The sequence below is a fragment of the Ranitomeya imitator genome, chromosome 6 (genome assembly GCF_032444005.1).
Source record: "Ranitomeya imitator isolate aRanImi1 chromosome 6, aRanImi1.pri, whole genome shotgun sequence".
In the NCBI taxonomy this organism is placed as follows: domain Eukaryota; kingdom Metazoa; phylum Chordata; class Amphibia; order Anura; family Dendrobatidae; genus Ranitomeya; species Ranitomeya imitator.
The window spans coordinates 574,439,148-574,466,393 of record NC_091287.1 but is presented as its reverse complement, the minus strand read 5'-3'; the positions used below and the strand labels follow the sequence as shown (position 1 = coordinate 574,466,393).

At 52.0% G+C, this 27,246-nt stretch overlaps 1 protein-coding gene across 8 annotated transcripts in view; it reads right to left on the bottom strand.

Annotated features, from left to right (window-relative positions):
- The window catches only part of MROH1 (maestro heat like repeat family member 1), a 196,109-nt gene that overhangs the window by 145,530 nt on the left and 23,333 nt on the right, over positions 1 to 27,246 (bottom strand). For all 8 annotated transcript variants that reach the window (XM_069732170.1, XM_069732167.1, XM_069732165.1 and 5 more), the window contains 5 exons: positions 7,611 to 7,709; positions 2,699 to 2,850; positions 2,406 to 2,546; positions 1,167 to 1,259; positions 501 to 579 (listed from right to left, as the gene is read on the bottom strand). In XM_069732170.1, coding sequence (XP_069588271.1) covers positions 501 to 579; positions 1,167 to 1,259; positions 2,406 to 2,546; positions 2,699 to 2,850; positions 7,611 to 7,709 — 564 coding nt within the window. The remainder of the gene's footprint in view (positions 1 to 500; positions 580 to 1,166; positions 1,260 to 2,405; positions 2,547 to 2,698; positions 2,851 to 7,610; positions 7,710 to 27,246) is intronic.

Sequence of the window (27,246 nt, the reverse complement as noted above, 5' to 3'; positions counted from 1 at the left end):
TACTTTGTTCACTTTTCTTTCCTATTTTGTGGCCGGCATTTCTCCCTCCATATACCTGCACTTGTGAGTAATATATTGTGACATTGAGGTTGCTCTTACTATTCAGTAACGGCGGTTGTACTTTATGGCTTTTTGTGTGCCTTTGCTGTGTTTGTTACTCTCCTTTACATGTTTTTATACATTTTATACGTCTTGATCATTGTAATAAAGAGTTGAAGTTTTCTCCTTATGGCTCATGTTCCTACAGGTTTACAGGATTTTGGTATTTATGATGGGAGGGCCCTTAATGGTGTTGGTCCATTAGGTCACTTTACATGCCCCGCCCCTGAGGAGCCACATGGTAGTGCAGTCACAGAGGGAGCAGAACAGAACCCTCAGCGCTGACCTCAATCATATGAGAATATTACAACTGCCCCTTTAATGAAGAGTCAATACAAACCCCTAGTGATTGACCAAGAGTGTTCTTCTACCCCACGAACCCAGACTATCCCCTCGCTTACCGAGAACTGTGAAACAGCGCAGAACCTCGTTCCGATTCCTCACCAGCATCTGTGTGGCCGCGTCTGTGGAGGAGCAGATCTGCAGACAACATGGAGGAGTCAACATTTCACCTACACAGCACACGCTTCGTTCCTGCGCCCCAGAACGCACCCGTCCAACCTGTCCTGCTTTCCCCCACACACTCCAGAAGGTTCATGCAAGCAGGCAGGCTGGGGGCGCCGCCCCAGAGGACCCATGGAGGTAGGCTGGGGGGCACCGCCCCAGAGGACCCAGGCAGGCAGACTGGGGGCACCGCCCCAGAGGACCCATGGAGGTAGGCTGGGGGGCACCGCCCCAGAGGACCCAGGCAGGCTGGGGGGCACCGCCCCCAGAAGACCCAGGCAGGCTGGGAGGCACCGCCCCCCAGAGGACCCAGGCAGGCTGGGGGGCACCGCCCCAGAGGAGCCAGGCAGGCAGGCTGGGGGGCACCACCCCAGAAGACCCAAGCAGGCAGGCTGGGGGGAACCGCCCCAGAGGATCCATGTAAGCGCAGCTTTAACTGGTAAACAAATCCGAGACTAAGGATGCCTTCACACTGCGCTCCTGCGACTACTTAGCTGCTCCCTTTCCCTCCTCCATGACTAGTGGATCGCACAGCACAGGTCGGAGGGCGGCCGTCACCTCACCTGGTTGTGCAGCACTGACAGCACAGACTCTATCTGAGGCTCCAGAGTACGACTCTCATTACCCACCGCGCTCTCCAGGATCTGACACAGACTCTGCAAGAAGAGAACCATCATAGAAGGGGCTGGCGCACAGAGAGAGGTGGGGGAAGTAGGGAGCCGGCGCACAGAAAGAGCTGGTCGGCGCACATAGAGAGCCGGTCGAAGGAGGGGGGAGGTTGGCGCACAGAGAGAGGTGAGGGAAGGAGGGAGCCGGAGAACAGAAAGAGCTGGTCGAAAAAGGGGGTTGGCGCACAGAGAGAGAGCCGGTCGAAGGAGGGGGCCGGCGCACAGAGAGAGCCGGTCGAAGGTGGGGGCCGGCGCACAGAGAGAGCCGGTTGAAGGAGGGGGCCGGCGCACAGAGAGAGCCGGTCGAAGGAGGGGGCCGGCGCACAGAGAGAGCCGGGGACAAGGAGGGGGCCGGCGCACAGAGAGAGTCGGGGAAAAGGAGGGGGCCGGCGCACAGAGAGAACTGGGGACAAGGAGGGGGCCGGCGCACAGAGAGAGCCGGTCGAAGGTGGGGGCCGGCGCACAGAGAGAGCCGGGGACAAGGAGGGGGCCGGCGCACAGAGAGAGCCGGGGAAAAGGAGGGGGCCGGCGCACAGAGAGAACTGGGGACAAGGAGGGGGCCGGCGCACAGAGAGAGCCAGGGAAAAGGAAGGGGCCGATGCACAGAGAGAGCCGGGGAAAAGGAAGGGGCCGATGCACAGAGAGAGCCGGTGACAAGGAGGGGGCCGGCGCACAGAGAGAGCCGGGGAAAAGGAGGGGGCCGGCGCACAGAGAGAGCCGGGGACAAGGAGGGGGCCGATGCACAGAGAGAACTGGGGACAAGGAGGGGGCCGATGCACAGAGAGAGCCGGGGAAAAGGAGGGGGCCGGCGCACAGAGAGAGCCGGGGAAAAGGAGGGGGCCGATGCACAGAGAGAGCCGGGGAAAAGGAGGGGGCCGATGCACAGAGACAACCAAGGGAAGGAGGGGGCCGGCGCACAGAGAGAACTGGGGACAAGGAGGGGGCCGATGCACAGAGAGAGCCGGGGAAAAGGAAGGGGCCGATGCACAGAGAGAGCCGGGGAAAAGGAAGGGGCCGATGCACAGAGAGAGCCGGGGAAAAGGAGGGGGCCGATGCACAGAGACAACCAAGGGAAGGAGGGGGCCGGCGCACAGAGAGAGAACAGGGGGGCAGCACAGTGAGCGCCACTCTCACCTTGGTCACATAGTACGGCTCCACGTTCTTCTTGTAGAGGGATAGGATGCCCGGGAGCAGGCGAGACAGTTGTTCCTCCAGCTTCTCATTGGGAAGTAAGTGACTCATTGGACCGAGAGCCTCAACCACTGCGAGCCGCACCTGCAGAGGGCCACATGGGGGAAAAGCAGTGGGTCATAGGGACAGTGGAGCCGTTTAGTAGGTGGAGGGCAGCCCCCAGGAGCAATAATTGGGGGAGGTTGAGCACACAGTGGGTGCGCAGATGCAGCGGAGCTCGGCCTGCGCGCTCTCACCTTGGACTCGCGGTTCTGCAGCCAGTTATTGAACAGGACATCATGGGCGCTGTACAGGTCACCGGAGAACGTGTCTTTCCTCACGGTGGGGTCCGGGGCCTTGTCCAGATTAGCCAGGTATTCCAGAATACTCTCACTGAAATGCTGCAGAGCTGAGAAGGGCCGCGGTTACAGGCTTTATAACGAGAAGCACGCGAGCGCTGCACTCTGCGCTTAGGAGACCGTCCACCGCTGAATGCCTCAGGAGGTGGCTGGTAACTGAGGCAACGGGAAGTGAATGGGAGCATAACAGTTCCCGAGTTTTATTAGAAGTCAGACGATTTTTATTAAAAGGGAAATTGCAAATTGAATTTTTTCATGCACTTCACAATGTTACATGGAAGAGGTCGAGAAAACCCTTTTAAGCCTCACGTCATGACCCCACATCACGGCCCATGGCCCGAGTGCCCCACGTCACGGCCACACCTCATGGCCCAAGCGCCACACCCCATGGCCCAAGCGCCCCACGTCACAGCCACACCCCATGGAACAAGCACCCCACATCACGGCCACACCCCATGGCCCAAGCGCCCCACGTCACAGCCACACCCCGTGGCTCGAGCGCCACACCCCATGGAACAAGCACCCCACGTCACGGCCACACCCCATGGCCCAAGCGCCCCACGTCACGGCCACACCCCATGGCCCAAGTGCCACACCCCATGGCCCAAGCGCCCCACGTCACAGCCACACCCCATGGAACAAGCACCCCACGTCACGGCCACACCCCATGGCCCAAGCGCCCCACGTCACAGCCACACCCCGTGGCTCGAGCGCCACACCCCATGGAACAAGCACCCCACGTCACGGCCACACCCCATGGCCCAAGCGCCCCACGTCACAGCCACACCCCGTGGCTCGAGCGCCACACCCCATGGAACAAGCACCCCACGTCACGGCCACAACCCATGGCCCGAGCGTCACACGTCACGGCCACACCCCATGGCCCGAGCGTCACACGTCACGGCCACACCCCATGGCCCGAGCGTCACACGTCATGGCCACACCCCATGGCCCGAGCGTCACACGTCACGGCCACACCCCATGGCTCGAGCGTCACACGTCACGGCCAAACCCCATGGCCCGAGCGTCACACGTCACCGCCACACCCCATGGCCCGAGTGTCACACGTCACGGCCACACCCCATGGCCCGAGTGTCACACGTCACGGCCACACCCCATGGCCCGAGTGTCACACGTCACAGCCCATGGCCCGAGCGCCACACGTCACAGCCCTAGCATCACACCCCAAGCACCACACATCACGGCCACACCCCATGGCTCGAGCGTCACACGTCACGGCCACACCCCATGGCCCGAGCGTCACATGTCACGGCCTGAGCGTCACACATCACGGCCACACCCCAAGGCCCAAGCGTCACACGTCAAGGCCACACCCCATGGCTCGAGCCTCACACGTCATGGCCACACCCCATGGCTCGAGCATCACACGTCACAGCCCGAGCGTCAGACGTCACGGCCACACCTGTTATGAAAGGCAATTCAGTACTACAATGGACATAGCGGTCAGAGCACATACAGTGATATGACAATAACCCAAAATCATAGAACGAGCTCTGAGACGTGGGAACTCTGCAGACCGCAATCCCTAATCCTCTCCAAACAACACTAGAGGCAGCCGTGGATTGCGCCTAACTCTGCCTATGCAACTCGTCACAGCCTGAGAAACTAGCTAGCCTGAAGATAGAAAATAAGCCTACCTTGCCTCAGAGAAATACCCCAAAGGAAAAGGCAGCCCCCCACATATAATGACTGTGAGTTAAGATGAAAAGACAAACGTAGAGATGAAATAGATTCAGCAAAGTGAGGCCCGACTTTCTTAACAGATCGAGGATAGAAAAGGTAACTTTGCGGTCTACACAAAACCCTAAAGAAAACCACGCAAAGGGGGCAAAAAGACCCTCCGTACCGAACCAACGGCACGGAGGTACACCCTTTGCGTCCCAGAGCTTCCAGCAACAAATTGGACAAGCTGGACAGAAAAAATAGCAAACAAATAGCAAAGAAGAACTTAGCTATGCAGAGCAGCAGGCCACAGGAATGATCCAGGGAAAAGCAAGTCCAACACTGGAACATTGACAGGAAGCCAGGATCAAAGCATTAGGTGGAGTTAAGTAGAGAAGCACCTAACGACCTCACCAGATCACCTGAGGGAGGAAACTCAGAAGCTGCAGTACCACTTCCCTCCACCAACAGAAGCTCACAGAGAGAATCAGCCGAAGTACCACTTGTGACCACAGGAGGGAGCTCTGCCACAGAATTCACAACACACACCCCATGGCTCAATCGTCACACGACACGGCCACACCCCATGGCCCGAGCGTCACACGTCACGGCCACACCCCATGGCCCGAGTGTCACACATCACGGCCACACCCCATGGCTCAATCTTCACACGACACGGCCACACCCCATGGCCCGAGCGTCACACGTCACGGCCACACCCTATGGCCCGAGCGTCACACGTCACGGCCACACCCCATGGCTCGAGCGTCACACGTCACAGCCCGTGCGTCAGCGCCACACCCCATGGTCCAAGCGTCACACATCACGGCCATACCCCATGGCCCAAGTGTCACACGTCACGGCCACACCCCATGGCCCGAGTGTCACACATCACGGCCACACCCCATGGCCCGAGTGTCACACGTCACGGCCACACCCCATGGCCCAAGCAGCACACATCATGGCCACACCCCATGGCCCGAACATCACGGCCACACCCCATTGCTCGAGCGTCACATGTCAGGGCCTGTGTGTCACACATCACGGCCACACCCCATGGCTCGAGCGTCATACGTCACGGCCACACCCCATGGCCCAAGCGTCAAACATCACGGCCACACCCAATGGCTCGAGCGTTACATGTCACGGCCTGAGCATCACACGTCACAGCCACACCCCATGGCCCAAGCGTCACAGCCACATCCCATGTTCCGAGCGTCACAGCCACACCCCATGGCTCGAGCATCACAAGTCACGGCCACACCCCATGGCCCAAGCGTCACACGTCACAGCCACACCCCATGGCTCGAGCGTCACACGTCACGGCCACATCCCATGGCCCAAGCGTCACAGCCACACCCCATGGCTCGAGCGTCACATGTCACGGCCACACCCCATGGCCCGAGCGTCACATGTCACGGCCACACCCCATGGCTCGAGCGTCACATGTCACGGCCACACCCCATGGCCCGAGCGTCACATGACACGGCCACACCCCATGGCTCGAGCGTCACATGTCACGGCCACACACCATGGCTCGAGCGTCACACGTCACGGCCACACCCCATGGCCCAAGCGTCACAGCCACACCCCATGGCTCGAGCATCACACGTCACAGCCCGAGCGTCACTCGTCACGGCCACACCCCATGGCTCAATCGTCACACGACACGGCCACACCCCATGGCCCGAGCGTCACACGTCACGGCCACACCCCATGGCCCGAGTGTCACACATCACGGCCACACCCCATGGCTCAATCGTCACACGACACGGCCACACCCCATGGCCCGAGCGTCACATGTCACGGCCACACCCCATGGCCCGAGCGTCACACGTCACAGCCACACCCCATGGCCCGAGCGTCACATGTCACGGCCACACCCCATGGCTCGAGCGTCACATGTCACGGCCACACCCCATGGCTCGAGCGTCACATGTCACGGCCACACCCCATGGCTCGAGCGTCACATGTCACGGCCACACCCCATGGCTCGAGCGTCACATGTCACGGCCACACCCCATGGCCCGAGCGTCACACATCACGGCCCGTTTGGTTTTCATTTCTCACAAGCTCCTAGGGACAGAACGTATGACTTCGGTGTGAGTCATACGGGGCAGTTTCGCTGTTTTCAGCTGTATTTGTCAGTAGCGTCATGTTGGGTACATGTAAATCATTAAACTTTTACTAACGTTTCAGGAAGGACCCGACACAAAACAATGCTGTTGTATGAGGCTTCTTGTTTGGGAAAAGTGGTAGTTTTACTGGGACATGGGACTTTACAGTAATTTTTTACTAGAAAGCTCAAAAAATAATCAATAATCAATCTGAAACTGTTTTTTTAAGGAGACCATGAGAAGTTTGCGCTATTGTACTCGGTTTATATGGAAGGGCTGCGCTTTTCCTTCTCACCACCGAGCAGTACGACGACTCTGTTTTTGTGAAACGAGCTGTAGATTTTATTCCTAATACTTTGGGACACAGTATTTTTGGTTACTTTTTGTTTCATTTTTGTGCGCGGTAAAATCAGGTCCGGGTGAGATGCACCCGGCGGGCTGCGTGTCCATAGGCGGCCCGTGCGTCCAGAGGCGGCCTGTGCGTCCAGAGGCGGCCCGTGTCCTCACCGGTCAGGCAGTCGAACAGTCTCGTGTTAGGGAGAAAATAGACATTTAATGGTGGACAGTGTGCCAGAGCCTGAGAGGTGTGCAGCTGGGGAGTGACCAGCGAGAGTGTCCGTGGAGGGGCAGGCAGATGATGCACACTTACGCAGCACTTCTCTCGCAGTTAGATCAATATACATCTCTCGCCATCATGGCGGCGGTTCCTGGTTAGATGCTCGCAGGGCTCTGGACCGACGGCAGTGGATTAATGACCCAATCACAGAACCAGGGTCCTACACACTATTTGCCCAATAATAACAGCAAGTTGCTTGAGCGCAGCGCCAGCTGCTTGTCGTGTCCTGAACGTCACGGATGCACAGCTCCAGTGTGCAGAAAAGGAAGTGAGAAGTAAAGCACCCACCCGGGGAGACCCCCACCCATCACTTTCATGTATATACACCCGTGCAGGGTCGGGAGCTCCTGTGCATCCTGCATACGCCACACGCATGTCACCCCACGTTACTCACCAACACAGAAGACGGCCTTCACGGGGTCCTGCTTTACCATCCCCAACATCGGGAGCATCGTGCCCAGGATGGAGTTCAGGAACGGGACCATGCCAAATACTGCGGAGAACAGCCACAGTCACTACATACAGCGGGCCCCGGAGGACACACAGCACGGGGCCCCAGGCAGGCTACAATGGCTATGAAATGTTACAGAGCACGTGAAGTGCTGCAGACAGTCAGATTACAGTCATGGAAGGGTTAATAGACTATTCTCATGAATTATAATCCCAGTAGTATCCGGTGACCGCCTGCCACCTCTGGCGTTGGTATCTGATCTCACATTATTATTATTTATATAGCACCATTAGTTCCATGGTGCTGTACATGAGAAGGGGTTACTTTCAAATTACAGATATCACTGTATCATACAATTATTAGGTTCTGTAGAAGGACGTAGATCTGGGTATTTATTATGATGGAATATAGGCTGAACTGGATGGACAAATGTCTTTTTTCGGCCTTACTAACTATGTTACTATGTTACTATGTTACTATGTTACTATGTTACTATGTTACTTACAGTAAACAGGTTTACAGTGTACAGAGGGGAGAGGACCCTGTCCTTGCGGACTTAAGGTACCGTCACATTAAGCGACGCTGCAGCGATATAGACAATGATCCGGATCGCTGCAGCGTCGTTGTGTGGTCGCTGGAGAGCTGTCACACAGACAACTCTCCAGCGACCAACTATGCCGGTCCCTTGGTAACCTGGGTAAACATCGGGTTACTAAGCGCAGGGCCGCACTTAGTAACCCGATGTTTGCCCTGGTTACCAGTGTAAATGTAAAAAAAAACAAACACTACATACTCACATTCCGGTGTCTGTCCCCCGGCGCTGTGCTTCTCTGCACTGACTGTGAGCACCAGCCGGAAAGCAGAGCGGTGACGTCACCATTGTGCTCTGCTTTCCGGCTGGCCGGCGCTCACAGCCAGTGCAGGAAAGCACAGCGCCGGGGGAAAGACACCGGAATGTGAGTATGTAGTGTTTGGTTTTTTTTACATTTACACTGGTAACCAGAGCAAACATCGGGTTACTAAGCGCGGCCCTGCGCTTAGTAACCCGATGTTTACCCTGGTTACCAGTGAAGACATCGCTGAATCGGCGTCACACACGCCAATTCAGCGATGTCTGTCGGAGATCCAGCGACAAAATAAAGTTCTGGACTTTCTGCTCCGACCAACGATGGCACAGCAGGATCCTGATCGCTGCTGCCTGTCAAACTCAACGATATCGCTATCCAGGACGCTGCAACGTCACGGATCGCTATCATTATCGTTCAGTGTGACGGTACCTTTACATTCTATGGGATAATGGGGAAGAGACAGAAGGTCGAGGGTGCGGCAGCTCGGGTGGTTGGTGAGGCGGCAACTTGGGTGGTGGTGAGGCGGCAGCTCGGGTGGTGGTGAGGCGGCAGCTATGGTGGTTGGGGAGGCGGCAGCTATGGTGGTTGGGGAGGCGGCAGCTCGGGTGATGGTGAGGCGAGATCTCGGGCGGTGGTGAGGCGAGATCTCGGGCGGTGGTGAGGCGACAGCTTGGCTAGTGTTGAGGCGACAGAATGGTTATTGCAGGTTATAGGCTTTCCTGAAGAGATGGGTTTTCAGGTTCCGTCTTAAGGATCCGGGGGTGGTGGATAATCGGACGTGTTGAGGCGTGGAATTCCAGAGGATGGGGGATATTCAGGAGAAATCTTGGAGGCGGTTGGGTGAGGAACGAATAAGTGTGGAGGAGAGTAGGAGGTCTTGGGAGGATCGGAGGTTACGTGAGGGAAGATATCGGGAGATTACTTCAGAGATATAGGGAGGGGACAGGTTGTGGATGGCTTTGTAGGTCAGTGTTAGGGTACCGTCACACTATACGATTTACCTACGATCACGACCAGCGATATGACCTGGCCGTGATCGTAGGTAAATCGTAGTGTGGTCGCTGGGGAGCTGTCACACAGACAGCTCTCCAGCGACCAACGATGCCGAGGTCCCCGGGTAACCAGGGTAAACATCAGGTAACTAAGCGCAGGACCGCGCTTAGTAACCCGATGTTTACCCTGGTTACAAGCGTGAAACTAAAAAAAAACAAACAGCACATACTTACATTCTGGTGTCCGTCAGGTCCCTTGCCGTCTGCTTCCCGCACTCACTGACTGCCGGCCGTAAAGTGAAAGTGAAAGCACAGCCGCTGTGCTCTGCTTTCACTTTACGGCCGGCAGTCACAGTGCGGGAAGCAGACGGCAAGGGACCTGACGGACACCAGAATGTAAGTATGTGCTGTTTGTTTTTTTTTAGTTTCACGCTTGTAACCAGGGTAAATATCGGGTTACTAAGTGCGGTCCTGCGCTTAGTTACCCGATGTTTACCCTGGTTACAAGCGAACGCATCGCTGGATCGCATCGCTAGATCGCTAGATCGGTGTCACACACACCGATCTAGCGATGACAGCGGGAGATCCAGCGATGAAAGAAAGTTCTAAACGATCTGCTACGACGTACGATTCTCAGCAGGATCCCTGATCGCTGCTGCGTGTCAGACACAGCGATATCGTAACGATATCGCTGGAACGTCACGAATCGTACCGTCGTAGCGATCGAAATGGTATAGTGTGACGGTACCCTTAGTAGTTTGAACTGGATTCGTTGGGGAATTGGGAGCCAGTGGAGGGATTTGCAGAGGGGAGAAACGAGAGATCCCATCCTGTCTGTCTGAGATCACAAGAAGGATCCGCACAAGCCTCATTTTACAGAAGATCTGGGGGGAGTTCTGATGATGGAGGGGACGGGCATTCACCAGATACTGATGATGGAGGTGATGGGCATTCACCAGATACTGATGATGGAGAGGACGGGCGGTCACCAGATACTGATGATGGAGGTGACGGGCGGTCACCAGATACTGATGATGGAGGGGACGGGCGGTCACCAGATACTGATGACGGAGGAGCTGGGCGGTCACCAGATACTGATGATGGAGGTGATGGGTGGTCACCAGATACTGATGATGGAGGAGACTGGCGGTCACCAGATACTGATGACGGAGGAGACGGGCGGTCACCAGATACTGATGACAGAGGAGACGGGCGGTCACCAGATACTCATGACAGAGGAGACGGGCGGTCACCAGATACTGATGACAGAGGAGACGGGCGGTCACCAGATACTGATGATGGAAGGGACGGGTGGTCACCAGATACTGATGATGGAGGTGATGGGCGGTCACCAGATACTGATGATGGAGGGGACGGGCGGTCACCAGATACTGATGATGGAGGTGACGGGCGGTCACCAGATACTGATGATGGAGGAGACGGGCGGTCACCAGATACTGATGATGGAGGAGACTGGCGGTCACCAGATACTGATGATGGAGAGGACAAGCGGTCACCAGATACTGATGATGGAGAGGACGAGCAGTCACCAGATACTGATGATGGAGGAGACTGGCGGTCACCAGATACTGATGATGGAGAGGACAAGCGGTCACCAGATACTGATGATGGAGGTGATGGGTGGTCACCAGATACTGATGATGGAGGGGGAAGGGCGGTCACCAGATACTGATGATGGAGGGGAAGGGCGGTCACCAGACACTGATGATGGAGGTGACGGGCGGTCACCAGATACTGATGATGGAGGTGACGGGCGGTCACCAGATACTGATGATGGAGGGGAAGGGCGGTCACCAGATACTGATGATGGAGGGGACGGGCGGTCACCAGATACTGATGGAGGACGAGCGGTCACCAGATACTGATGATGGAGAGGACGAGCGGTCACCAGATACTGATGATGGAGGTGATGGGTGGTCACCAGATACTGATGATGGAGGGGAAGGGCGGTCACCAGATACTGATGATGGAGGAGACGGGTGGTCACCAGACACTGATGATGGAGGGGAAGGGCGGTCACTAGATACTGATGATGGAGGGGAAGGGCAGTCACCAGATACTGATGATGATGGATATGTCAGGAATCCCACCAATCTGTCACGAACCAGGGTTGTTTGGTTGCCCCTGGTTCCTTCTGAAGGGGATTTATCTATATCCCATTTCCAGTTTTGAACTTGTATCTCTCCGATGCCCCCCTTACCCTCAGCTCAATCAGAGTACTGCACCTAGGGTAATTAGTCACCAGAAAGGTTGCCTGCTATGTACTGGCGATTGAGCACACTGCAGCGAGGGCGATATAACTACTCCCACTCAGGCAGGAACAATTATTAACAACGCCGCCGTTGCTACAAAGCCTCCCAAACGCACAGGACAAATCCGCTGCCACCAGCTCCGATTTCATAATAATTAACGGGTTCCGGAGCCAACCAAGATTAGTAGCGTAATTCACCTCAGAGGACGTGACTGTAGTGAAATATGTATAAAAATATATGTGTGCACTGAACTATATATAGTTTTATTGTTTGACTAGTAATAATTGAACATCTGTTCTGAATGCTGCAGGTCTCACCCAGGTGTTAATATGTGTTTCCCTGAGACATCAGACTTCTGTCTCCAATCTCCCCAGGGGGTCGTGCTGGGAACCAAGAAGAAAGGGGACATTTGACACCTCCTAGCTCTTTGAAGAGAGATGTCAATTACAGCCTGACACTATCTGTGGGAAGCTTTACACAAAGAATCCCAGAGAAAATAATATATTCATTGGGGGCGCGGCTGTGGTCCAATCAAAAACAAGCAATCAGAATATCAACTTGAGGGGCTGGTCTAGAAATCTGATCTCCAGGGTGACTCTATACATTTGGCTTCTATACATTCAAAATTGTTCACATGTGAGGGCAGCCTGGGAAGATGATGTGATCCAGTCTATATTCATCCTACCCTCGGAGCAGAAGCAGACTACCAGTTAGCTATTTCTGTAAGTTTTCTCCTATTTTATACTGTTTTGCATAGTTGTATATCTTTTTATTACCATATTTTTGTATCTTTCTTTACTGTAAGCACTGTACTTTTTGTATTAAAGCATAAAACTAACAGTTGAACCTTGTATGTTCTAAAGAATCCATAGCCTAAGGTGTGTGAGCCTTGTGAGTGGTAGACAGTAGTAGTAATATTTTCGGGACTCATCGCCCGTGTATTCGGTGAGTGGTGGCAGCGTGTATGAGCGGGTGTGTGGCCTGGGTCGGTGGGTGATTTATGCTCCCATTACAGCATAGGACAGAGGCTGAATGCTGGACAGAGTGGGGAGAAAGATTAACTCTGGCAGGCACAACCCCAAGTCACGTGCTGAGAGCGGGTACGTGACAAATTAGCGGCAGCACGGAGAGGGATCCGTGACAGTTCGTTATAGAGCACGGAGAGACAAGCTAGTAATTTTATATTTTACTCCAAAAAAGGTAGGCAGTGTTTACAGAGGTATAAAAAGATATTATAAAGAAGATAAATCAGGTACAAATAAAAATAAAATTAAACCTACCGGTAATTTGGTTTCTAGGAACCTTCCACGACAGCATAGGAGGATGTCTCCATACCTTAATGGGAAACAGGAAGCACAAAGAGGTTAAAAACCCCTCCCACCTCCCATTAGCCAGTGACTTATAACTAACACCATAGCATATGTTGCCTTTAACTTCTTAGAGAATTATCCAAGAGTATCGGGAGGGAATTAGTGCTATCGTGGAAGGTTCATAGAAACCGATTTACCGGTAGGTCTGATTCCATTTTCTCTGGTCACCTTCCACGACAGCATAGGAGGAATACCAACCAATTCTGCACTAGTGGGGGACCACAGCCTGGAGCACTTTTTGGCGAAAGACTAGATCCCGATTGGATCAGAAGTCCAACCTATAATGCTTGGTAAATGGGGGTAATGAAGACCACGTTGCAGCCCTGCATATCTGCTCTGTAGATGCGCCAGCCCTTTCAGCCCAGGAGACCGAGGTGGATCTGGTAGAGTGAGCCTTTAAACCCGCAAGTGCCGTCATGTTTTGGGCCAGATAAGCTTCAGTTATAGCCTTTTTTATCCAGTTTGCAATTGTACTTTTTGCTACCTTCTTGCCTTTGTTTCGGCCAGACAAATGGACAAAGATTTTGGTCAATTCTGAAGAGCTTGGATTGTTCCAGGTAGTGTAGGATTATACATCGGACATCCAAGGTGTGGAATTTTTCTCCTTTTGAATTCGCCGGGATTTGGCAGAAGGATGGGAGGACTATGTCCTGTGATCGGTAAAACTCTGATACCACCTTTGAAAGAAAGGATGGGTCCGGACGAAATATAATGGAGTAATCTCTGATGCTTAAGTATGGTTTTCTGACGGATAGAGCTTGTAACTCCCCTACACACCTTGCTGTAGATATGGCCACCTAGAACACTGCCTTGCATGAGAGGAGCTGCTGAGTACACAAAGATAGGGACTCAAATGGAGGGCCCATTAGGCCTTTGAGGACCAAGTTTAAGTCCCATGATGGGACGAAGACCTGTCTTTTGGGATGAGCTCTAAGAGCTGAAACCATGAATCTTTTTATCCACCTATGGTTGGCTAGATCCTGGTCAAAAAACGGAGCTTAACGCAGAAACCTGAACCTGTAGTGTACTTGGTTTAAGGCCCAATTCCAGCCCCTTTTGCAAAAAGTCTAGTATTTGAGATATGTTTGGGTGGAAAGGATCACCATGAGGAGAACTTCTTCCATATCTCATTATAGATGGCGTTAGTAACAGGTTTTCTTGATTTTTGACAGGTAGAGATTACGGATTCTGAGAGTCCCTTAGCTTGAAATACTTGGGCCTCAGTAACCAGACAGCCAGGTTCAACCTTCGGGGATTTGGGTGACGAAGAGGACCCTGCATAAGAAGGTCGGTCCATCCACCTGGAGCTCTATAAGATTGAATCAGCTCCTCTTTGGCCATACTGGGGCTACCAGGATAGTTGGTACCTGGCCGTCCCGAATTTTCCGAAGGGTCCTTGCAAGCAATCGTATCAGAGGGAAGACATATGCTAGCTGAAAGTTCCATTTGTGGGCAAAGGCATCCAAAAAAAAAAACGCTTTCTGGGTGGTCTTTGTTCAGGAAGGGCCTTCTTTCTATCCCTGGCATTCTCCAAGATTTCATCCAGAGCTGGCCCGAACGCATACTCACCCTTAAAGGGAATAGAGCATACTTTTATTTTTGAGGTTACATCTCCGCTCCACATCTTGAGCTAGAGTGCCCTTCTGGCCGAGTAAGCCTGGACCAAAGATCTGGTGGCAATACAAATTGACTCCATAGAGGCGTCAGCGAGGAATCCAGTCGCATTGTGGAGCATGGGAAGCGAGCCCAATAGATCTCCTCTACAGGTACCCTGGGAGACTGGGTTCTCCAACTCACCCAACCAACGGAAGAGGGACCTGGCTACGCAGGTGGATGCAATATTAGACCTGAGAGCAGAAGTGGAAGTTTCCCATGATTTTCTTAGAAGACTCTCAATCTTCCTATCCATGTAATCTCTCAGCTGGGAGGAGTCCTCAAAGGGTAGTGCGAACTTTTTGGCCACTTAAATGTCCACCTTGGGGATACCCCATTTAATCAGATCTTCATCAAGGGAAAATCTATGCTTGAAGTCTGAGGGGGTTGTTAGCCGTTTCTCTAGAAACTGCCATTCCTGATTGATCATATCCACAATACTCTTATGTAAGGGAAAACCGATCTGTCTGCACGTTTTTAAGCCACTCAATAACTCATCCTGTATGGATTTGAAGGACAGGTTCCTCCTCTAGCCCCATAGTGCTCCGCACTGCGTTCACCAACTCTTCGATATGTTCTGAAGAGATATTTCCTAACCTCCGGGTTCCTATGGGGTATGGACTCTTCTCATCTACCTGAGGACGACTCATAAGAGATGTCTGACTCGGAGTCAGAGTCCTCCACCTGAAACTTTCTCTTTTTATGGAGTGATGGACCAGGTGAGGGAGGTGGTGGGGGAGGGGTAACTGTGGCTAATGAGGCCTGGACCTCTTGTTTGACGAGCGTACGTATCTCCTCGATTAGAGAAAGGTCCTCCGCTCTGACCACCTTATCTGTACAAGATTGGCATAGCTTTTTCTCCCATTTCAAGGGCAGCATTAGATTACAGATGGCACATTTGCTTCTAGTGGAGGTTTTATGGGTAGACTTGTCAGACATAAAATAAAGGAAGTACAAGTAGGTGAGCTTTATAATACCCATACAGGGGGAGCACTGAGCTCTGCAGGCGCAGGGCAGGACGTATTCGCCATGCTCACAGGGGATCAGTCTTACCTGGGAGACGTCTTCTGGCAGGTTTATATAGCCTATAAACACTGCCTATCAGCAGGGCAAGATGCCTCCCCCTCCAAGGTCCGCAGCAGGCGTCAGACTCTTCTGCGTGCTTAGCACGCTGCTCGGCATCCAGGACCCGCTCAGGGCTTAGACTGGAAGAGGTACGCGTTTCACGCTGGAACGCAGGACCCGGAAGTGACACGTACCTATGACGCGACTTCCGGGTCACTGAACGGCGTGCACAGGAGGGGGGAGACGCCGGAGGGCACAGGGAGGCATCCAGGAAGGGGGATCACTGGCCCATTTTACCCCCGCAAAAGGGCTCAGGTGGGCCAGAAACGGTCCCAGAAACCACCCGAAGGGGAGACGGGAGCAGAACGGAGGAGGAAGGCAGAGCCCACGACCACCACTGCCCGGCTGCACTATCAGCTAAGGTACACTGCCGTCGCTGGCCACACAGCATACCTGGAACCTCTCCATGCCCCATGGGGGACAGGAAAGACACTGGCTAATGGGAGGTGGGAGGGGTTTTTAACCTCTTTGTTCTTCCTGTCCCCCATTAAGGTATTGAGACATCCTCCTATGCTGTCGTGGAAGGTGACTAGACAAAAAAAAAAAAAAAGGGAATAAAATTGAAAAGAACACTTACAGGTCGTTATATCATTGCATCATCATGGATGGCCGTGTGCTGAGGAGGATGGGTTACATCTAGATGCATATCACACATCTGCACAGCAGCTAGAGCCCGGACGAAAGACACTGCAAGACTGCTGTCTCACAGCCCAAAACCCAGACACTCTCCCTGTGGTGACCTCACTTAGAGGCTGAAACTTGGAGCAATGGCAACTATTTTTATGCCTAGCTCGCTGTATGAATCTCGTATGATGTGCCACACCTCATGGGGATTTTTTAAAGTGTAAACATGGAGTAATTACCTGAACCACTTACAGAGAAACCAGCACTTTGCATTCGTTGGGTTTAGCTTCTAGCGGTTTCAGTGGGTTATAGATCTATCGATGGACCTCCGGAATATATCATTTTCATATCTCTAGCCCAGATCGGTGCCCCTATATATCACTTTAATAGAACAAAGAATTGCATGCTTTCTGTACTAGTTCTGGCCGGTACCAGGTGGGAGGGGGAATGAGTAGTTCACAGTCTCGTATTTGCAGCGTAAAGCCATAAACTGCTCAGTGTGGCTGCTACACATTGGTAACAGGTTGCACAGCGTGTGTCTGCCATAGGGCTGTGTTTTCATATCAGCAAATGCAGTGGGGGAGGGTTGAATCTTCAGCGTGTATTTGTGCCATGGCACCTTCTAGAATTAAACTCACATGATGGCATTTTTACATTATCATGACACTGATGATGGAGGGGACGAGCGGTCACCAGATACTGATGATGGAGGGGAAAGGCAGTCGCCAGATACTGATGATGGAGGCGACACAGTTTGGTCCAGAAATCTGCGTCCAGTAATGAATCCTGGAGATTTCAGCTCTGAAGGCCGCTATTTTGCTATTTAAGTGAAGACTTTCAGTGTCATTTAAAGGGGTTGAACAGAAATCTCCTGTGAAATCTTAGGGAATTGCAGCAATTTTCCTAGAAATCCTCCTCATTTCATGGGCTCAGAAGTAATTGGACAAATTCACTTCCTCAAATAAAATGTCCATGTTTAACCCTTTTTAGAAAATCCATTGCAGCATTGACAGCCTGTGGTCTGGAGGCCATGAATGTCACCATCGCAGGTCTCCTCCGGTGTGAGGCTTTCTAGCAATGACGGCCTAAAGTCTGGAGGTCATGGACGTCACCATCGCTGGTCTCCTCCGGTGAGGCTTTCTAGCAATGACAGCCTGAAGTCTGGAGGCCATGGACGTCACCATCGCTGGTCTCCTCCGGTGTGAGGCTTTCTAGCAATGACGGCCTGAAGTCTGGAGGTCATGGACGTCACCATCGTTGGTCTCCTCCGGTGAGGCTTTGGCAACTTTCCTGAAGAGACTTCTACAGTTGGGGGGCGTGTCCTAGCTGGCCATGTGAGTGGAAGCAGGGAAGAGTGCTCCTGCTGCCATAAGGACAAAAATCCTGCTTTAACCCCGATTTTCGGGTAAACTCACCTAAATCCGGCTGGCTGAAGGTCCGGAGAGTGCAGCGGTGCGGAGCAGCAGGTCCGGAGTCGGCAGCGATGACCAGGAGGCGGCAGAAAGACGCTGGCACCAGCGATGCAGGAGCCAGCCAAGATGGCTCCGATGCTAGGGAGGACGCCGAGAAGGAGAACGCCGCATGTCAGCGGCGCATGGAGGTGGCCGCAAAGCTGCAGCAGTATGCCAGAGTGGAGGCTGCTGAGGAGGCAGAACCAGGATCTGGAGCTGGAGCTGACCAGGAGGAGGAGGAAGCAAGCAAGGCTGAGCAGCATGAGGTACAGAGGGGGAAGGAGAGAGGCAGCATGGCGGGGGCTAGTGGGGAACCTGGAGGCATATCACAGGGAGAGGAGCCGACTCTTAGAGATGTTATCACACTGATCTCTTCATGTCAGCAATCCCTGAACTCCTTGGCCCAGCAGATGCAGGAAGTTAAAGGGGACACGGCACAGATTAATGCGGCTCTGCAGAAAATGGACAAACGTATAGGAGTGGTGGAGGGGAGGGTGAGCACGGCAGAAGATCACATAGTTAAGCTACAAAAAGCTGAAAAGAAGTTCGCCCAAGCAATAGCCGAGCTCGCTGCTAAAAATGAGGATCTGGAAAATAGATCCAGAAGAAATAATATACGTATAGTGGGGCTGCCTGAAAAGACTGAGGGGAGAAATCCCACTGAGTTTGTGGAGAACTGGCTGCTGGAGAAGATTGGGAGCACAGTGTTGACAAAAGTTTTTGCTGTTGAACGTGCTCATAGGGTCCCGCCGCAGCCCCCTGCCCCAGGAGCAAATCCCCGTACCATGCTTGCTAAAATACTGAACTACAGGGACAGAGACATTATCCTTAGAAAGGCTAGAGAGATGGAGGATCTGACGGCAGGAAGTCAGAAAATCGCCATTTATCCGGATTATTCCGCTGCGGTTCAGAAGCAGCGGATGAAGTTTACTGGAGTCAAGCGGCGACTGAGGGAGCTAGAAGTGCAGTACTCAGTGATGTTTCCCGCCAAGCTGAGACTGGTGGCTTTTAATAAGACACATTTCTTCCTGACACCGGAGGACGCTACCCAGTGGCTTGATACTCATGAGAAAAAACTTAAGGGAATGGGCGACTGACATTTCGGCGAGATCCAGTTGGGATTTGTTTTCTCTGTCGATGGAGGAGAGTTCTGCGCTCGTTAGCAATGGTTAAAGAGTTGAGCAACTGTTGGGGGTTTTGCTGGGCCATATTGAAGGAATGGCCGGAGGGGACAGTACCAACTACTAAGTACGGGGGAGGAGGGTTATGCTGGGTACTGTGAACTGGTTTGGTACTTTTTCTATATGTTAATATAAGTTGAAATGTTAAGATACAATAAAGTGAAAGTTGGGGGGAAATTGTGATTGCTATGGCAGCGGGACGCGAATGGAGAGGGTTAAGTGAGGGAGAGTGTTCGCAGTGGGCAGTGGAGCCCCACTCTTGATGAGAGGAAGAATGCGTTATATTGGGGGGGTTAGGGGGGTAAGTTGGGAGGGGGCAGGGGGGGTGGGAGGGTTGGGGCAGCTCATACTTGGGAAATTGGATACTTTAAGAAATGATGAGCCACATGATGGGAGATTGTATTAAAATATTGAGTTGGAATGTGAGAGGTCTGGCGGATAAAACACGGCGGGCGGCAAGTCTGCAGTATGTCCGAGAACAGAAGGTCTCAATGATATTTCTGCTGGAGACACATTTAGTGCGGGAGAGGGTGAACGTATTGAATAGGCGCTGGATACAGAGGGCCTATCATTCTACTTTCTCGACGTATTCTAGGGGTGTGTCTGTGTTATAACCTGCGGGGGTGCAGTATGAGGAGGTAGCGGTAAAAGAGGATGTGGATGGTCAGTATGTGGTGGTGAAATGTAAAATAAATGGAGTGTTGATGTGTATAGCGGCAATGTATATTCCGCCCCCATACTCAAGCAAGAAGATAAGAGAGGTGCTGGAGAGGGTAGAGCGTTGGGGACCGTTACCATCTCTAATTATTGGCGACCTTAATAATATCTGTGATGACTTTTGGGACAAAAACAAAAACCCCCAGAATAGGACGGCGGGACATACCACTACGTTTGGGACTTATGTCGGGGAAGTGGGCATGGTTGATTTATGGAGAGTTAGGCATATCGGGGAAAGGACGTATTCATGCTACTCACCAGCTCGTGGTACGCTGTCTAGGATTGATCTGGCACTGGGTAACCGATTACTAGATACGATGGTAAGGGACGTGAGATATTTACCTAGGGCTCTCTCAGACCATAGTCCAGTTGAAGTGGAATTTCGATCAGTGGGGACACGGAACGGGAGCAGAAGGGAGTGGAAGATTCACCCTAATTGGCTACACAGTATGGACTTGGAAAAGATAAAGAAGGAATTGGTGGAATTTTTTGAGATAAATGAGGGTAGCGTAGATGTGCTTACTGTGTGGGAAGCCATGAAAGCGTACTTGAGAGGGCTGTTGTTTAGGGATATTAGCAGGTGTAAGCGGAAATCGAGAGAGACAGAGAGGTTGGCGATTGATGGGCTGAGGGTGGCTGAAGATGAGATGGTAATAATGGGTACTTTGGAGGCTGGGAGGAGGTTAAAGGCAGCTCAAAGCCAGCTAGAGGCGGTCTTGCTGAGTAAGGCTGAAAGGAAGAGGGAATTCATGAATTTGGCCTATTACCAGGAGGGTGAATCAGTGGGTCATTTGCTGTCGCTGGTGGCATCTGCCCAGAGAAATACTTCCTTTGTTCACTCTTTGGTGACTGGGAGTGGTGTTGCTGTTTCTGAGACTTCAGAGATTTTGGAGACTTTTGCAGATTTTTACGCAGACTTATACTCCTCTCGGGTAGATGGGTCAATGGAGGACACGGTGGCGTTCCTTGAGGAGTTGGAGCTCCCGAGGCTGAGTGACACAGCTAGGGAGGATTTGGAGGCTCCCATTACGGAGGAGGAGCTGGGACGGGCATTGCAGTCGATTTCTAATGGGAAGGCGCCTGGCGTAGACGGATTTCCTGCTGAAATTTATAAAAGCTTGGGGGAAGTGTTGATCCCTAAATTGAAGGCGGTCTTGGAAGAGGCTACGAATAGTGGAAGGCTACCGGCATCTATGCGGGAGGCCACAATAGTGGTGATTCCAAAGGAGGGGAAAGACCCGACACAGCCGGATTCATATCGGCCAATTTCTTTGCTTACTATCGACGTTAAACTCCTGGCTAAGGTGTTGGCGATGAGGTTGACAAGTGTTATTTCTGGCCTGATACACTCAGACCAGTCTGGCTTTATGCCTGATAGGTCAACTGCGATTAATCTACGAAGGCTGTATATGAACTTGCAACTCAAAGCCGATAACTGTGGCCAGAGAGTTATTGCATCTTTAGACGCTCACAAGGCGTTCGATAGTGTGGAGTGGTGGTATCTCTGGCAGGTGTTGGGAAGAATGGGGTTTGGACCGCAGTTCATATCATGGATTCAATTAATGTACTCGATGCCGATGGCCAGGGTTAGGGTAAACGGGGAGTTGTCACGGACCATACAATTGGCTAGAGGGACGAGACAGGGGTGTCCGCTTTCCCCCCTTTTGTTTGCTCTGGCGGTGGAACCACTGGCCGCTACGGTTCGACAGTCTGATGAGATGACGGGGTTTAAATATGGGGTGATTGAAGAAAGGGTGGCGTTGTATGCGGATGATATTTTGTTGTTTCTGGCTGACCCGGTTGCATCCTTGGAGGGAGCCATTGGGATTATTGAACGATTCGGATCGGTGTCGGGACTTAGGATAAATTGGAGTAAGTCTATCTTGTTTAAGGTGGACGATGTGGATGGGGAGCCATTGGAGGACGGGCGACTGGAGGTGACGAGTAAATTTAAATACCTTGGAATATGGGTATCTATGCCGGTCACTGACTATATACATGAAAATCTGACTCCAATCGTGGGTGCCCTCAAGGCAAAAGCGGATGCATGGCTTAAGCTACATTTGTCTGTGGTAGGCAGGGTGAATCTTATCAAAATGATTCTGATGCCGAAAATACTGTATATTCTTCACAATGCGCCGGTTTGGATACCACGTGGGAAATTTAGACAGATCAACTCTCTGTTTAGGAATCTGATTTGGGGGAGGCAGCATCCGCGTATCAAACTGGAGACACTTCAGCGACCCAAGGATGATGGGGGTCTGGCATTGCCTAACCCTGAGTTGTACTTTCTTGCAGCCCAGAGTCAGCATTTAAGGGGCTGGGCGCATGAGGGGTCATCTGGGGCAGTACAGCGGTTGATGGAGGTGGTGACAAAAAGAAGGCCAGTGGTGCAATGTTTGGAGGATGGATCCTTGGAGAGTTTGGGGAAGCTATATCCGACTTTGCTGTTGATACACAAGCTGTGGAGTAGATTGAGGCACATACGTGGGATCACGGACTTGACTAGATACTCGCCGCTATGGCATAATAACAATCTGAAAGAATTTGAGGCATTAGGGGTATTGATAGAGTGGCTGGGCAAAGGGATTCAGTATGTGTATCAAATAATTGAACAAGGTGAACTGAAATCATTTTCCCAATTGCAGGCGGAATTTGGTCTTGTGTCTGCAGGGGAGTATCAATATTTGCGGATGAGGCATGCCTTTGGAGCTCAGAGTAGGAACGGAGGTATTAGGATTCAAAGGGATATAGTACTGGAGTATGTGTGTAATGATGGGACGACTGGAGGAGTCATATCCACTCTGTACAGGGATCTGTTGCACACTTTCCTATTGGGGTTTCCAATAATGGCAAGAGATAAATGGGAAAGGGATTTGGACCCAATAGATAACGAGACTTGGGAGTCGGTGTTGGAATGGATCCCAAGACTGTCGCTGAGTGAACCGTATAGACTGTCACAGCTCTATGTGATACACAGAGTTTATAGGTCTCCGATGGTGCTATATAAGGCAGGATTGCGTAATGACTCTGAATGTCCGAGGTGTAAATCTACGGATGCAGACATTTTCCATATGATGTGGACATGTCCGAGGTTGGCTGCCTTCTGGGTGGTAGTTTTGAGTCGTATGGAAGGTGCGTATGGATGCACGGTGCCAAGGGATCCAGTTGTGTGCTTGTTGGGATGTATGGATGAGATTGGAGTGGATAACAACCTAAAGATAGCTATAGCTAGATTGTTATACATGGCTAGGAAGGTGATAGCTAGAAACTGGATTAGGGAAGAGCCGCCGTCAAGAGGAGAGTTCCTCCAGTACGTAAAACAGGGCCTGACACTAGAAAAAGGGATTTATAAGAAGAAAGGGAAAACTGAAACGTTCAGTAAAATGTGGTCTCCATGGATTGCTATGGGATAGTAATGTGAAGTGTGGCTTATACGAATGGTTGAGGGATTAGATACTCTATTGTTTTAATGATGGTAGTAATTAACAAGATGAGCTGCTTTGTGGGGTGGGGGTGGGGGGCTTAGGGATCGAAGGGGGCTGTTTGAAGGGGGAGGGGGAGGAAATACTCTATATTGAAAATGTAAATGTAACATGTTAATTGCCTTGTTATTCTTAATAAAAATTTATTTGAATTAAAAAAGAAGAGACTTCTACAGTTGTTTGTGGCTGTACACACAGAATTCATCAGTCATATCATCAACAACCATTAGTGACCCGATGCCATTGGCAGCCATGCATGCCTGCGCCATCACACCACCTCCACCTTGTGTTACACAGGATGTGTCGAGGATCAGGAGTCGTGCCGAGGATCAGGATCCGCTCCAAGCCTTCTCCAGACTTTCTTCTTCCCATCTGTCACACAGCGAGACAGAGAGGGAGGAAGCTCTGCCACAAGGAAAGGATACGAGGTGGCACCCAATAATTGTCCTGCGCCCCTAGCTTCCTACCGCCCCTAGATGGGTTGTTTCAGTCCGTGCAGTGATTACGTTCCTATCCCTGTTTTCCGCAAGTACCACCCTGACTCGTGAGTAGGATAGCAGGAATGATGAACCTGCTGTCACGATAATGTAAAAATGCCACATTGTGAGTTTAGTTCTAGAAGATTCCATGGCAGAGACACGCTGTGGGCCATTCAGACCCCCCTCTTCTCACTCTGCTTGCTGCTTGTCTGTGTAATTCAAAACCCCTCAGTTTCCCTCCTCACACAAGAATTTATATAGTTCTACGCTGCAAATACCAGACTCTGAACACTACTCATTCCCCCTCCCACCTGTACCGGCCAAAACTAGTATAGAAAGCATGAAATTCTTTGGTCTACTAAAGGGAACCTGTCACCCCCAAAATCGAAGAAGAGCTAAGCCCACCAGCATCAGGGACTTTTCTACAGCATTCTGAAATGCTGTAGATAAGCCCCCATGTATCCTGACAGATAAGAAAAAGAGGCAAGATTATACTCACCCAGGGGCAGTCCCGCTGTGGTCCCGGTCCGATGGGCGTCGCGGTCCGGTTCGGGGCCCCTTATCTTCATAGGATGACGTCCTCTTCTTGTCTTCACGGTGCGGCTCCGGCGCAGGCGTACTTTGTCTGCCCTGTTGAGGGCAGAGCAAAGTACTGCAGTGCGCAAGCGCCGGGAAAGGTCAGAGAGGTGGGATAATAGAGAATTAGTGATCTGGTTTGAGCAATCATTCCTCTCATTAAAAACTTGCAGTTCAAGCGAGGACTTGGAGCAAAAAAGTTTTGAAGAATAAGCTCAGTGTTTACTAGTCCTGAGACAATGGTATGTACTTGCGATTACCCCCTACATTTCTCTTCATTTTTCTATCCGATCTTTTATTTGGCAAATAGTAAAAAGGAGAAGCCTGGTACACCCAGCAGAAGAGGGACACTCTTGTTGGAGTATGCACATACCATAGCCTGGACCCCCAGGGCAAAACCAAGGCTCAATTGGTCACGGAACTGGTGCAATTTGAAGAGGACCAAGCCCGGTTTCAGAGCCCAGTGGCTGCAGAAGCCAGTACAAGCTAAAATGGTGCTGCAGCAGAGGTCCAACCACTGAATGTTGGCCCTACCTGCAACCAGGGCGGACTGGACCCTAACCTGCTGGCTGCCTTGGAACAATTCCCTACCAACGACCGTGATGGACGTCTGCAGCTGATCCAGCAACACCAGGAGAGAGCAGAGAAGCAAGCGGAGGGAGAGTACCAGCTGCAGTTAGACCAACTACAGGGGCCGAAGTCGTCCCAGTCCAGCGGCGAGCCCAACAGCGCTAAGACCCCTAAATCCCGGCCAGAGCACTTTTCTGTGATTGAAAAGGTCGGGCACTTGGACACTTTTGTGAGGGCCTTTGAAAAGGCCTGTAGACCGTATCTGCTGCTGAATGATGAATGGGCCTCATACCTGACACCAGGGCTAAGACTCAGCTTCAGACCAGGGTCTGGCAGGCACACTAGGCCGGGGCCTGCAGGCTGTCCGTCAGAGCTTCCAGGAGGCCCTGCAGACAATTATTGAGGATTGCCCATGAAATTCCTTTGGCCGGACACCTTTGAATACAAAAGACTAAAGCTCGCCTGACACATAACTTCTATTGGCCCAAGATGGGGACAGATATTGCCAATTACTGCCGATCATGTGTAGATTGTCAGAGAGCTGGGAAGTCCGGGAATATACAGAAAGCTCCATTAAAACCACTGCCAGTGATCGATGAACCCTTCCAGGGAGTGGCTGTGGATATCATAGGGCCACTTGCAGTCCCTAGCAGCTCTGGCAAAAAGTACATCCTCACAGTGGTGGACTATGCTACACGATACCCGCCCCCTGAGGAAGGACATCTCCGAAACGCGCGTCGGGGTGGGCCTGGAGCGGACGCTCTCCCCACGTCATCGGCTGGTAAGGCACTCTTTGGACATACTCTGCAGTTATGTATCTTTCTGCTATTCACTAGTATGGGCTCCGGCTATAGATATATATGTATTATGTTCAGTGATTCCTGTATGGAGCGTGCAGTGATTAAGGATTATCTTTTACCCTTCTTGTGCTTTACCTGGCAGTTAACGTGTGGTGCGTGGTCTGGCTCCATGCGTACTGTGCATTATGTTTGCATTTTTTAACCCACTATTTCTTTATTCCTTGTCTTGTTATTTATATATTTAATAAAGATTTTGTCAATTTCCGTGGACCGTTTCTGCACCAATTTCTTCGCGGTTTTTTGCTTTTGCAATATTTGGTGTGTTCTGTGACATCATGAGTAGAGGGTACACTAGATTCTGCCTGTTCTGTTTTCCTTGTCTTTACACGATACCCGGAAGCTGTGGCACTGTCCTCCATCCGAGCAGACAAAGTGGCGGATGCTTTACTGACTGTGTTCTCTCGTGTGGGTTTCCCCAGGGAAATGTTGACCGATCAGGGATCCCAGTTCATGTCTGATCTGATGGAAAGCCTCTGTGAAAGAATACAAGTACAGCATGTTGTGGCCAGCGCCTATCATCCCCAAACCAACGGACTCTCCGAGCGCTTCAATGGAACATTAAAGCAAATGCTGAAAATGTTGGTGGAGACTGAAGGGAGAGACTGGGAGCGGTACCTTCCCCATCTGCTGTTTGCCTACAGAGAGGTACCCCAGGCGTCTACTGGATTCTCCCCCTTTGAACTGGTTTATGGGAGGGTCAGGGGGCCACTTGATTTGATTAAGGACTGTTGGGAGGACGACCCCAGAACTACTGGAGTCTCAGTGGTCGAATATGTACTGCGGCTCAGAGAATGCAAAAACTGAGCAACCTGGCCCATGAGAATGTGGCCCAGGCCCAAACCAACCAGAAGGTCTGGTACGACCGTAATGGCAGACTGAGGGCCTACGAGGAGGGGCAGGAGGTTTGGGTGTTGGTCCCTATGTTACAGAATAAATTGCAGGCCGCATGGGAGGGACCATATACTGTACATAAGCGGCTGAATGATGTTAATTATGTGGTGACACTAGATGAGCATGCAAAGCGTCAGAAAGTGTTTCATGTAAATATGTTGAAGGCTCATCATGGCAGGGAGGCCTGTGTCTTACCTGTCTGTAGCCGGCCTGAAGAGGGGGAGGCTGATCTGTTATTAGATGTGGGGGCCGGGACTCAGTACATGGAGTCCCTGGAGTCAGCAGAGTTTAACCCTGAGCTATCCCACAGTCAGAGGTCTGAGCTGATGGGGGCACTCAGCGAGTTCACCGAAGTCTTCACAGGGGAGCCAGGGAGGACACACTTAGCAGTTCACCATGTGGACACTGGTACTAATCCCCCAGTACGGCAGTCTGCACACCGTGTGTCAGCAGAGGTGAAGGCACACATGAGGGAACAGGTAGA